The sequence below is a fragment of the Panthera tigris genome, chromosome B3, assembly GCF_018350195.1.
Source record: "Panthera tigris isolate Pti1 chromosome B3, P.tigris_Pti1_mat1.1, whole genome shotgun sequence".
NCBI lineage: Eukaryota > Metazoa > Chordata > Mammalia > Carnivora > Felidae > Panthera > Panthera tigris.
Window position 1 is genome coordinate 61,556,574 of NC_056665.1, and position 12,427 is coordinate 61,569,000.

Genomic DNA, 12,427 nt, shown 5'->3' on the forward strand with positions numbered 1-12,427 from the left:
AATCTATCTCTCTTGGAATAGCTCTTTAGAGATCCAAATGGTTGTGGGGCCTTAATGTCATCCAGAGCTCTGAACTCAGCAAGCCTCCACTGTAACTCTCTTGCCACCCTGTAGGGCATTATTCTAGCACTGCCAAGAAGTGATTGAAAATAATTAATTATTCAGCATCTCCTATATAAAATGCACTGTGCTTAGTGTTGTAAGACTTCCAAGGGACATGGATGAGAATCTTGTTCAAGGAATTTAACTTTTAGTGAAGATAATTTAATACACAAATAACCAGAGGTGAAAGCCTAAAAGTGCTCAAAGAGAGTACTTGAAATTAAACTGCGTTAAAAGCACATACAGTTCCTGGAATTACTGGGGGTAGTGGACCTATGGCCAAGGAACTGAAGAGGAGGAGACCAAGTGCCAAGTCAGTGATATTTCTGATGGACTCTGAAGAGCATTTGAAAGTTATTAATGCAAATAAAGAAGAGGGAAAGACAAGGGGATATGGGGCCAAAGGATCAAAATTAGCAAAGACAGAAAGATGGACAAAGGTGTCAGGTGTTCAGAGACCAGTACAGTTTGGATGCTGTCTTGGATAAGATTCCAGCCAGAATGCAGAAAGCTGATGGGATTTAAGGTAAAGAATTAAGGCTTTATGAAATAGTATTGGGGAGCCATTAAAGACTAAAGCTCAGAAATATCTCCAAAGACACTCCTTTATTTAAGCCCCAACAAGTACCTGGGCACTAATTATTTTGTTTTAATCACTTAAAACCATTTGTAATACCTAACTTAGGCATTCACTCTGTAAATACCACACCCACACCCTGCAGAACAAATCTCGAGTACCCTAAGAATTTTGTGTGAAAACTCCACTGAAGAATATATAAACCCCACTCCCAAAATGAATCCGCACAGTTCCCCCTCAACGTTTTACAGCCTCGGAGACAAAATTCCAGAGTACGTCCAATAAAACCAAAACAAACGCTTGCGAAGTCAAGGCCTATGTGAGCCCCAGAAAAGTCAGCCTCAAAATAAGGTGAATACTATGGCTCCCTCTCCGTTTGCCCAGCTGGAGGGACAGCCGCCTCATCCCCCGAGGTTCCCGTTCGGTCTCTTCCCACCACCTCTCCGAGAGCGCTCAACCTGCCCCGCGGGTTACCTGCTACGTACCCTCAGGTTAGCCCGGAGGCCCAGACTCTTGGCCAAATTCTGCAGGTCGCTGTATTTGAAGGTGTCCAGCTCCTCAAAGGAGGGTACAGTCATGTCGAGCTGCATCCAAGCGACCTGGATAGCACAGACACTCTAAACTAAACAGCGCCGTTCAAAGCTCTGGCGCCACTTTGAGCGTTGACTAAACCGAACTTTATAGAGAGTTTAAATTGAAAATGCTATACGTCTATTGGTTAAAAATGTCTTGAAGGCGGGGTCTCCTGGCGTTGACCAATAGAAACGAAGATTCCCCTCCCAGCAGGCCTGCGATTTTCCCCCACCCCTCATTAACGCTTTGGCGCCGAAGGGCGTGTCCAGAAAGCATGCGCAGGGCAAAGCCTCGGCTCACAGTGTCCAATGAGGATACAGGAACCGTGTGTGGGCGTGGTCAAGTGTCTGTTCGAAGCTGAGGCGGGGCTGCAAAAAGATGGCCGCTCGGCCGAGGCGGCGTTGTCACTCACTTTATGCGATGCTGTCGCAGGGTAACGTTTGTGATGGCGCCAAGAATTCAACTGAGGAACTCTCTTGTACAACTTCTATGGAGTGGGACACGCAGGTGGTGAACGGGTCCTCCCCGCTTGGCCCCGCAGGCTTGGGGGCGGAGGAACAGCCGTGCAGACCGCAGCTGCCGTCGTGGCTGCAGCCCGAGAGGTGCGCCGTGTTCCAGTGTGCACAGTGCCACGCAGTACTCGCTGACTCTGTGCACCTCGCCTGGGACCTGTCGCCGTCCCTCGGGACCGTGGTATTCTCCAGTGAGTGGGGACGGAGTCTGAAGAAGACAGGAGGAAGGCGGAGAGGGTGTTCCCGCTTTGTCACGGGATGGTTGAGAGCAAGGTGGTGAAGAAAATGGGGTGAAGATTTGTAAGGAAATTAACGCCTTTGCCAAGAGTGGGGTCAACTTTTCATGTTTTTTGTGGCCATGGTGAATCTGTTTGTAGCGGGTAGGTTTTCCTTTTCAAGGCTTCACAGGTATTCATTCTGACCTCTATTTATTTACCCAGGAGTCACAAACAACGTGGTTTTGGAAACTCCCTTCCTAGTTGGCATTGAAGGTTCGCTCAAAGGCAGGTATGTATTGAGAGTTCTCCATTGGTTTCTAGCCCCCATATTAATAACACGGAGAAGCGGGGAACCGACGTGCACAAAGGAACAAGAAAAGTTTATTCTATCCATACAGTGTATTTGAGGGATGTTCCTTTTACCTATTTGAGACTTGTAGGAACTTGTCAGTGAAATGGAAAAGTTGGTTGTAGTTGTGTGCACATTTTAACATCTTTCTGAGGGCCACATCTCCCTAGTGGTTTGTGCAAGGGAAGTGAGGCTAAGAAAGTAATGTCCAGTAGGGAAAAAGGGAGAAAAGTACCTTTTGGTGTGTAGCGAGAATCACTATAAACTACAATCCTTTGAGATAAGTAAAACTTTTAAATTTGTATTTTATCTGCAGTTCGTAATAAGCCATGGCAGGACTAATTCTTCTGTAACCTGGGAACCTGGGGAAAAACACAAGTTGAATGTTATGTACTTGAATACTGCAGGGTAAACTTTGCATCCAGTCTCTGCTGTGATCTACAAGTGAACACAAAGTACTCAGATAATTTATTATTAGAAGGCTCCTCAATTTTGAGTGTTGGCTTTAACGGCAAGACAGTTCATTCTGACCACAGTTTGGTTCAGTTTTTGGGTTAAAGTACGGGAATTGTTACTTTACCCAGTAATTGGAAAGAGCTTTGCAGCTCCCTTTTCCCAATTGAAAGATACTTACCAGAGTGTCCTCTTCCCACCTAAAGGGAACAGGTAGGAAAAGAAAGAGTGGTGGCTTGCTTGGAATTGGGTCATTTGGGGCCAGAAGCAGATGTTCTCCAAATATCTTCTTGAAGTAGGATAAGGCATCTAGGCACATGGTATCCAGTACTGTGACCATTAGCCACATGTAGCTATTGAGTACTTACAATGTGGCCATCCTGAATTGAGAAATGCTATGAGTGCAAATATACACTAGATTTTGAAGACTTAATACAAAAAAATTAATAGTTTAAAAATATTGATGACATGTTGAAATGATATTTTTGATATATTGGGTAGCATAAAATGTATTAAGGCTAATTTCACCTGTTCCCCTGAATTTAACAAGACTAATAGAAAATTTTAAATTACTTATGTGCCTCACATTATGTCACTTTTGGGCAGTACTGATGTAGATGGTTTAGAAAACACTGGAGGGAAATTCCCATGTGTTTGTATACTTTTTGAATAAGGAGAGCCATGGGACTTGGTAGGAAGAGATTTATTATCAGGAAATGGTTCCTGTGATTATGGAGGGTGAGAATTCCCAAGAGCTGTACTTGGCAAGCTGGAGACACAGGAGAGCCAGTGGTTGATCGATCTAGTCCAAGTCCACAAGCCTGAGAACCAGGAAAGCCAAGGTGTAACTTCCAGTCCAAAAGCCAGAAGGGTCTAGACAGAAGAAGAGCCTACTTTTCAGTTCAAGTCCAAAGGCTAAGGGAAAAAACCAATGTTCCAGCTTAAATCAGTCAGACAAGAGGAGTTTCCCCTTATTCCTGAAAGGGTTAGCCTTTTTGTTCTAATTCATCAGACCTTCAGCTGATGAGATGAGGGCCATCCCAAATCAGTCTACTGATTCAAATGTTAATCTCATTCAAAAACACTCTCACAAACACGTTCAGAGTATTTGACCTAACTGGGCACCATAGGACCTAGTTAAGTGGACACATAAAATGTAACTATCACTTGTTAACTTGGCAGCCACACGCATTTCCTAAAACCATACAAGACTGCAAATAAAGACAATACCAAGGTCATAATTCTAACATGTTACAACTGTCCTGCATACAACTGAAAACATACTAATCCCTTCTCTGGAAGAGGAAATAAAGTCCTTGAGTGATGTTTACATTTCTCCTTGATATCTCATAATTTATACTGTAAAGTAAAATTAATAATAAATAGTTTGATATAGTATGATATAATAGTATGATCTTATGTTACACAGTAAGGGAATAAGAGAGAAGAAAAGAGATAAACATGCAAAAACACAGACATACTCATAACTAAGGAGGAAATACTCATGACAATCACAGTCCTCATTTCTGTAACTGGTTACTAGGTCGTAGCTGTTATTTATAACTAACTTCTTCCACTACCCATATATATCCCCTTGCCTTCAGCAAGCACTCAGCTGGTCATAGTTCTTTGGTGTGGTAATGCATACCTTCATTTTGAAGGACTTGAGCCATTAGCAGACTAATATTCAATGAAATATGTTATAATGCACACACAAGCATATTTTGGGAATTTTTTTCACATTTTGCTCTGTTCCATATATTAGTTTCTCTGAGACATTTTTCTATAGGTACTGTGATTTGTCTGATACCATTAATTCCTGCATAGGAATTAATTTAAATTAATGCAACTTTCTTTTTTTTTTTTTTTTTTTAAGTTTATTTATTTATTTTGAGAGAGAGAGAGAAAGTGGGAGAGGGACAGAGAGAATCCCAAGCAGACTCTGCACTGCCAGCACAGAGCCCAATGTGGGGCTCAAACTCATGAACTGTGAGATCATGACCTGAGCTGAATATCAAGAGTTGGATGCTTCACCGACTGAGCCACCCATGTGCCCTGATGCAACTTTATTTCATGGCTTGCTTTTTGGTTACTATACTCACAAATATACAGTACTACATGTGTGGTATGGGACTTAATTTACCAATGAATTTGGGATATTACGTTTATTTTTTTTAGTGTCCGTTGACATGAATTTTTTTTAGTCAAGTGATTTTTATACTCTATTAATGCAATTTTACTGCATAATATGTTTACAAAAATAATTTTTTCCTGTATCAAGCTACTTTAAAATTATTTTCAAGGGGTGCCTGGCTGGCTCAGTTGGAAGAGCTTGTGACTCTTGCTCTTGGGGTGGTGAGTTCAAGCCCCATATTGGGGGTAGAGACTACTTAAATAAATCAATTTTAGACTGAGAGAGAAAACACACGCAGTAGAGGGAGAGGGAAAGAATCTTAAGCAGGCTCTGTGCCCAGTGTGGAGCCCAACATGAGACTCGAGCCCATGACCCTGAGATCATGACCTGAACTGAAATCAAGAGTTGGACGCTTAACTGACTGAACCACCTAGGAACCCCAATAAATAAAAAATTTAAAAAAAAATTGTTTTCAGTACATGCATGATGAAACACACTTAGTTTTTTCTTAAAACATTTCTTTGTATTATTTGAACATGTCTTACACACCAGCATATATGGTTAGTGACTTACCCAAGTGGTGTAACTGTTTCCTCATCCAGTAATCTTTCAGAGGATAAAAAAAAAGAAAAAAAATAGATGCCTTGGCTAGGGTAATAGGATTTCTTCCCCCCCCCCCCCCCCCCCCCCCCCACTCTATTGGCATTTTGTCTGGGTACTTTTAAGTTAATTTTTTGTTACATCTGCATAAGAAAATTCTTGATTTGAGTTCTATTAATTGTTTAGTAAGCCCCAATCAATTTAATTATTTTCCTTATACTGGAAATTGGTTTGATGGTAGCTAATTTGTATGGTTATGTGTAGTTTGTGGGGTTTTTTGTTTATTTATTTTTGAGAGAGAGAGAGAGAATCCCAATCAAGCTCTCCTCTGTCAGCACAGAGCCTGAGTCTCCTGAGATCCTATCATGACCTGAGCTGAAGTCAAGAGTCAGAGGCTTAACCTACTGAGCTACTCAGGCGCCCCTGGTCATGTATAGTTTTATATGTTTAAATATTAATCTGATTAGTTAGCTCTTTTTCTGCTTTTCAAATGTAAATTATTCTATTGAACTGACAATTATACATCCATAATTGCTTTTGTGGCCAGAATCCACAAGAGAATCTGTAATCTAGGATGTAATTTTATTAAAACCTGAGTTAACCTTTTGTGAATGTGACATTTCTTCAGGCTCAGTCCTATTATAGCATAGTTTTTAGGAGACATAGTTTCCAGAGACTGGTTATTTTATATTTCTTCTCTGATTTTTTTTTTCTTACCCATATTCCATTTTTTCCTCTAGCATTTACAACCTTTTATTCTGTACTTCCTGTGGGATTCCCATTGGTTTCCATTTGTATTCTACCCATGCTGCTCTGGCTGCCTTGAGAGGTCACTTCTGCCTTTCCAGTGACAAAATGATATGGTGAGTAGACTTAGATATTCTTTATCAAATACATATTAAAAGAACTTCCTGAAAAAACAGAATGTGTGTACCAAAGAAAATGCTAAAGCCAGGCATTGTCGTTTACACAAAAAGATGGGCAGTGGGACCAAAATAAAGTCTCATAATGTTATGCTCATTTTAGATGTCTTGTAATCATACCATGTCTTATTAATCATACCTTGGAATAAATGAGAGGATATTCTTTCATTATAGAAACTTCTGGACGTAAGCTTTTGCAAAATAATGTTGTAATAGACACTTACTGATGTGCCCAGCCTCTGTTTCTCTCCCCATAGAGTGGGACCTTGTATCTTTATTTTTATCATGTGTGATAGATATCATTCCCAGGTGATGGGATCAAGAATGAATACCTCACCTAAGCTAAGCAAATTAGGCTTTCTACTCTAGGAATTTGAAATAAGGACCCAGAGACATTGGTCATTTGTAAATGGTACTGGTGCTGAAGTTGGGAAATGAAAGCTCTAGGTTTAGGGTAGCTATTTTCTATGTTGTACATGTAGATGCAGAGAAATCTTGTCTGCAGAAAAGAATGATGCAGATAGATACCCACAGGAAGGTAAAAAAAAAATACTGACCATGTGGCCTCATAGAATCAGACAAAGTACACTACTTATTATTCCTTCTTATGTAGTACTTTGGATATTTCTTTATCTTCCTAATACTACTTTCACTTAAGCTTACTTTATTTATTTATTTATTTATTTATTTATTTATTTATTTATTTTACATTTATTCATTTTTGAGAGACAGAGATAGAGCACAAGCGGGGGAGGGGCAGAGAGAGAGGGAGACACAGAATCCGAAGCAGTCTCCAGGCTCTGAGCTGTCAGCACAGAGCCCGACGCAGGGCTCGAACCCATGAGCTGTGAGATCATGACCTGAGCCGAAGTTGGACGTCCAACTGACTGACCCACCCAGGCACCCCTACTTTTTTTTTTTAAAGCTTACTTTTTTAATGTTTATTTTTTGAGAGAGTGCACACGTGTGCAAGCTCAGGGGAGGAGCAGAGAAAGGAAGACAGAAGATCAGAAGCAGGCTCTGTGCTATCAGCACAGAACCTGATATGGGGCTCAAACTCACGAACCCCTGAGACCATGACCTGAGCTGAAGTCGGACACTTAACCAACTGAGCCACCCAGGTGCCCCTCACTTAAGCTTTTTTGTGTATTATAACAAATTGAAACATCTATTATAGTCTTTTCTTGATCATTTAAAAAAAAAGTTGGGGAGGGTTGCCTGGGTGGCTTAGTCGGCTGTGCGTCTGACTTTGATTTCAGCTCAGGTCATGTTCTCATGGTTCGTGATAGAGCCCCATGTCAGACTATGTGCTGACAGTGAGGAACCTGCTTGGGATTCTTTCTTTCCCTCTCTCTGCCCCTTCCCTATGTGTGCACGTTCTTTCTCTCTCTCAAAAATAAATAAACATTGGGGCTCATGGGTGGGTCAGTCAGTTGGGTGTCCGACTCTGTTTTGGCTCAGGTCATGATCTCACAGTTCGTGGGTTTGAGTCCCACATCGGGCACTGTGCTGGCAGCAGGGAGCCTGCTTGGGTTTCTCTCTCTCTCTGTCTCTCTGTCATAAATAAACATTTAAATTAAGTAATTTAAAAAAATAGCCATTGATGACCTACTTTATGTGTTTATGCCAGATATTAGGCTTACCTCACTTGAGTTCTTAATAGAAGAACACTGGGTCTCAGAGAGGGGAGCTGAGATTTTAATCTGTCTTAACTCTAAAACTCATTTTCCTTTCATTAAACATGAAGTTTCCTTTTTCTCTTTTTATGTTTTTACTTATTTTTGAGTTAGAAACAGCATGAGTGGGAGAAGGCCAGAGAGGGAGAAAGAATCTGAAGCAGGCTCTGCACTGTCAGCATGGAGCCCATTGTGGCTCAAACTCACAAACTTCATGACCTAAGCCAAGATCGGACCCTTAACCAACTGAAGCACCCAGATGCCCATCCTTTTTCTCACTTAATGTGCTTAGATAGGTGTTTCTAGGTGAGTTTTGGGTGACTAAACAATAAAACTCATAAAGCCCATCTTTCATTCACAAGGTTGTTCAATGTGCATTAGGTATACTATTTGTTCCTCGGTGCAATTTTTTTTCTTTACTGCAAATTTTCAACAGAAAATATATACTTCAGATGGATTGATAATTTACTTTCATTTTCTAATTTCTTAAGTAATTTCTTAAAAAAAATTTTTTTTTAATGTTTGTTTTTGAAAGAGAGAGAGAGAGACAGAACACAAGTTGGGGAGGAGCAGGGAGACAGGGAGACACGGAATCTGGAGCAGGCTCTAGGCTCTGAGCTGTCAGCACAGAGCCCAACACGGGACTTGAACCCCCCAGACCGCGAGATCATGACCTGAGCCAAAGTTAGACCCTTAACCTACTGAGCCACCCAGGCACCCCAAGTAAGACCTAAGTTTAAAGAGGGTGAAAAGTTATTTCTAACTGTGTGCTATTAGTAACCTCAAGTCTTCTTCAGAAAGTTATAAGTAGTTGTTCCAGGTGAGCTGTAATTGAGTTTTTGCACAAGGAAGTTTTTAGTAACAAAAATTTTTAATGTAAATTTTAAAAGTATAATAGGATTTTAAGTAATTTCTTTAAAATAAGGAGTTGGGACTCAAAGGTCAGTATATTCTTTTTGATTAAGTAGAAATTAGGAAAGTATAGGTAGTACAAGTCTGGAAAGATAATAAATCTATGTCTTTGTGTGTCAGAATGAATTTGGTTGCTAGGAAAAATTAAACCTGACTGATGGTGGCTTTAACAAGTAAGGGTAGGGGTGGTTGGCCACCCCAGGAGTCTTCTAGTGGCTTAGCCACAATAGAGCTCTGAGTGAGCATCTCTGGTTTTCTCGGCCTTTTCTTCTTGTAGGCTGTGACGGTTATAAGCATTACATTCATAGACAATAGCATCCCTAACTGGAAGGAAAAGGATATGGGAAATGGGAACACAGTGAATGGTCTCTTTAGCAAAAATTTCCTTATTATTGGCCAAACTATGTCCCATGATTGCCTTAAGGCGGGAGAGCAAATATGTGACAGTGGAGAGTAAGATTGCACACTTGGCTCAGAGCAGTTATTATTCATCTCCTACTATTGGGCATACTCCTGCCCTAAATGAAATCTGGGTTCTGTTAGCCAAAAACAAGTTAGGAATGGCTACTGGATAGGCAACCAACAGTGTTGTCACAATATGATTACTTTTCTTCTAACTGCTACACGATCTACTGGTGGACTGTGAAGCTTATACTCATCAGAATTCTTCATAGGACCCTGGTTTTTGTCTTTAGTTTGTTGTGGGGTTATTTTGTCTCCTGGCTGGCAAGGGGTGAGATAAGACACACAGTCTCTCTGATTTCTTAGTTGAGGATTTGTTTTTCCTAAAAGACACGTTATGAATGCTGAAATGGAAATCTGTAAGAAGGCGGTCCTTGCCCGACGTGTTATTTTAGAGGGCAAGTTTGGTTCACTAATAATCTTATCTGTAGTATGATACTAATATTTTCTTTATATATTTTCTATCTAGCTATCTCTTAAAAACAAAGGCCATAGTAAATGCATCTGAGATGGATATTCACAACTTATCTCTACCAGAAAAGATTGCAGAGGTAAAATTTCATAATGGTTGTATATTTACTATAATACAGGCATACCTCAGAAATATTGTGGGTTCAGTTCTAGACCACCAGAATAAAACAAATACCATAATACAAAGCAAGTCAGATTAATATTTTGGTTTTCCAGTGCATATAAAAGTTATGCTTATACCAAACTGTAGTTTACCTAAGTGTACAATAGCATTTTCTAAAAAAAACAACATGCATACCTAAAAATTCTTTGGTAAAGGGACTAAATAGCAGAAGAAAAGAGAAAGAAGTAGAAAACATGTCCCAGGAAATAGTTGAAAAATTCCCAAATTTGATGAAAAACATAAATTTCCATATCCAAAACCTCAATGAGCCCCAGGTAGGATAAACACAGAAGAGATTTATTTATACCCCAACATATCATAGTAAAAATGTGGACAAAAAAAAAATCTTGAAAGCAGCAATAGAGAAATGATTCACCAATCCAAGGGTACCCCCAAACAAAGGAGAGGCTCTAGAGTTACTTGTTTAAGTCATAGTTCCCGATGAATTTTGATTGTTTTTGTATCTTGGATGATAAAAATGAGATTTAGTGTATGGTGCAAATTATGTCAGAAATAAGACTTTTACTAACCCGACAGATACTAACTTCAACAGATAATCCTCCGTAATTCTTTATTTCATATTTTATGCTGAATAATACCACTAAGTTTGGTTCTAGATATAGCTATTCATAGGTGAAAGAACTATTGAAAATTGTCTAATTACACCAAACATATGTTCTTAACAGGGCTACTTTTGAAGACCATTGGCAGAATATCAAACAAAATCATTTGTTACCGGAAACAAAGGAAAAAAGTTAGATTCTTGCCACTAGGAAAGGAAAGGAAGACTAGTTGATGCTTCTCTCCGTAAGCTTTCTTACTCCACCTTATTCTTGTCTTCCTTTCCAGTATTTGGAGTTTAAATCTGGTGATAAGAGGTAGATAGGAGAGAGACTGAAGCAGTGACACTCAGCAATGGCTGGTCTTTTTTCACATGAACTTTGTATCTAAGGATCTCATTGTGCTCTGAGTTTGTACCATAAAGTTCTTTCAGAAATAGAAGAAACATATTTATGAAATATGTTGAGACATTACCAACTCACAATCACTAGTTTAAATTTGAAATGGCTTTTAGAATCACCAAATTGAGTGTTAAGCTTAAGATGCCCTGATGCCTATTTATTTTTCTTCCTAGCTGAAAGAGAAGATAATGTTAACTCATACTCACTTAAATTCACTGATGAAGATTCTGAAGGAAGTAACTCCTGACCAGCCCAAGCCAGAAAACTGATCCAGAATCAGAGTTTAAGTATTAGGGTCGGTAAATAAATAAATTAATAAGTAAATATTTTTTTTAAAGTATCAGGGTGAGTCCTTGTTGCTGTCTTCAACAACAGGTGCTGTTTTATCAATTCGCAAGAAAGATTGGTTTCAAGAATGGATGAGAAATGTGGTTTATTAGGATTTTGTCTAGGCCGATTGTCCAGATGATTTGTGAAGCCTGTTCTAGAAGATGAGAAACTAAAGAGCCTTCTGTCTAGCTTTTGTTTGCTTGTTTTAATGTTTATATATTTTGACAGAGTGAGCAAGCATGAGCGGGAGAGGGGCAGAGACAGAGAATCCCAAGCAGGTTCCACACTGTGCTGTCAACGCGGAGCCTGGCATGGGGCTGGCTCCCACAACTGTGATATCATGACCTGAGCTGAAATCAAGAGTCAGACACTTAACCAACTGAGCCTCCCTGGCCCACCCTGTCTAGGTTTTATAGCTATTTGTCTTAAGAACTGATTTTAGCTTGTAAATTTCATAAATGTTTATTTCTGAAACCCTCTTTTGCTGCAAATTTAGGTTGATGGGGAGGCAATGTCCCGTGAATGCTCTGATATAAAGATGTACAGTTGTTAGGTAAAGACTGAGAAACCACTTTTTTTCTTATGTAAAATACAGGTACATACATATTTTATAGGTAATATTCAATAAGTTAACTGGAAAATATACAATTTATCTTTCTCTTTTCATTTCTAACTTGAGCTTAACCAGGTAATAAAGGAATGATAAACATTCACCAAAATGCTGTTTTTTCATATTTTGCTTTATGTAGCACATGGGCTCAGTAGCTTATCATATTATTCAATAAAGATATTATACTAGCTTCTGGGGATAACAGTTAAGCCAAAACAGCCACTCTCTACCTGCACAGAGCTTATTGTCTCAACAGAGATGGACATTCAAATAACCACATCAATACATGTGAAATTACTAGTGTAGTAAGGATTTTGAAGAAAAGGGACATAGAGCTACAAGCACATACAGCATGTGACGGACCTGGTCTGGAGGTCAAGAAAGACCTCTCTGAGGAAGT

At 39.6% G+C, this 12,427-nt stretch overlaps 2 protein-coding genes across 7 annotated transcripts in view; one reads left to right on the plus strand and one right to left on the minus strand.

Moving 5' to 3' along the window:
* The window catches only part of NUSAP1 (nucleolar and spindle associated protein 1), a 43,339-nt gene extending 41,982 nt beyond the window's left edge, over positions 1-1,357 (minus strand). For all 5 annotated transcript variants that reach the window (XM_042989120.1, XM_042989119.1, XM_007081679.3 and 2 more), the window contains exon 1: positions 1,165-1,357. In XM_042989120.1, coding sequence (XP_042845054.1) covers positions 1,165-1,269 — 105 coding nt within the window. In that variant the 5' untranslated portion in view covers positions 1,270-1,357. The remainder of the gene's footprint in view (positions 1-1,164) is intronic.
* A 136-nt stretch (positions 1,358-1,493) lies between these two features.
* Positions 1,494-11,605, plus strand: OIP5 (Opa interacting protein 5). Of its 2 annotated transcripts, XR_006218662.1 has the most exons (6): positions 1,615-1,955; positions 2,205-2,271; positions 6,259-6,381; positions 9,961-10,042; positions 10,812-10,932; positions 11,261-11,427. XR_006218662.1 is itself a non-coding variant. In XM_007081681.3 (5 exons), exons 1-5 carry the CDS (start codon positions 1,631-1,633, stop codon positions 11,354-11,356), a joined length of 693 nt encoding a protein of 230 aa, XP_007081743.1. In that variant the 5' UTR covers positions 1,494-1,630; the 3' UTR covers positions 11,357-11,605. The 2 variants fall into 2 exon arrangements, 1 of the variants encoding a protein (XP_007081743.1); XM_007081681.3 differs by lacking the exon at positions 10,812-10,932 and having other exon boundaries at positions 1,494-1,955; positions 11,261-11,605.
* The last annotated feature ends 822 nt before the right edge of the window (positions 11,606-12,427 follow it).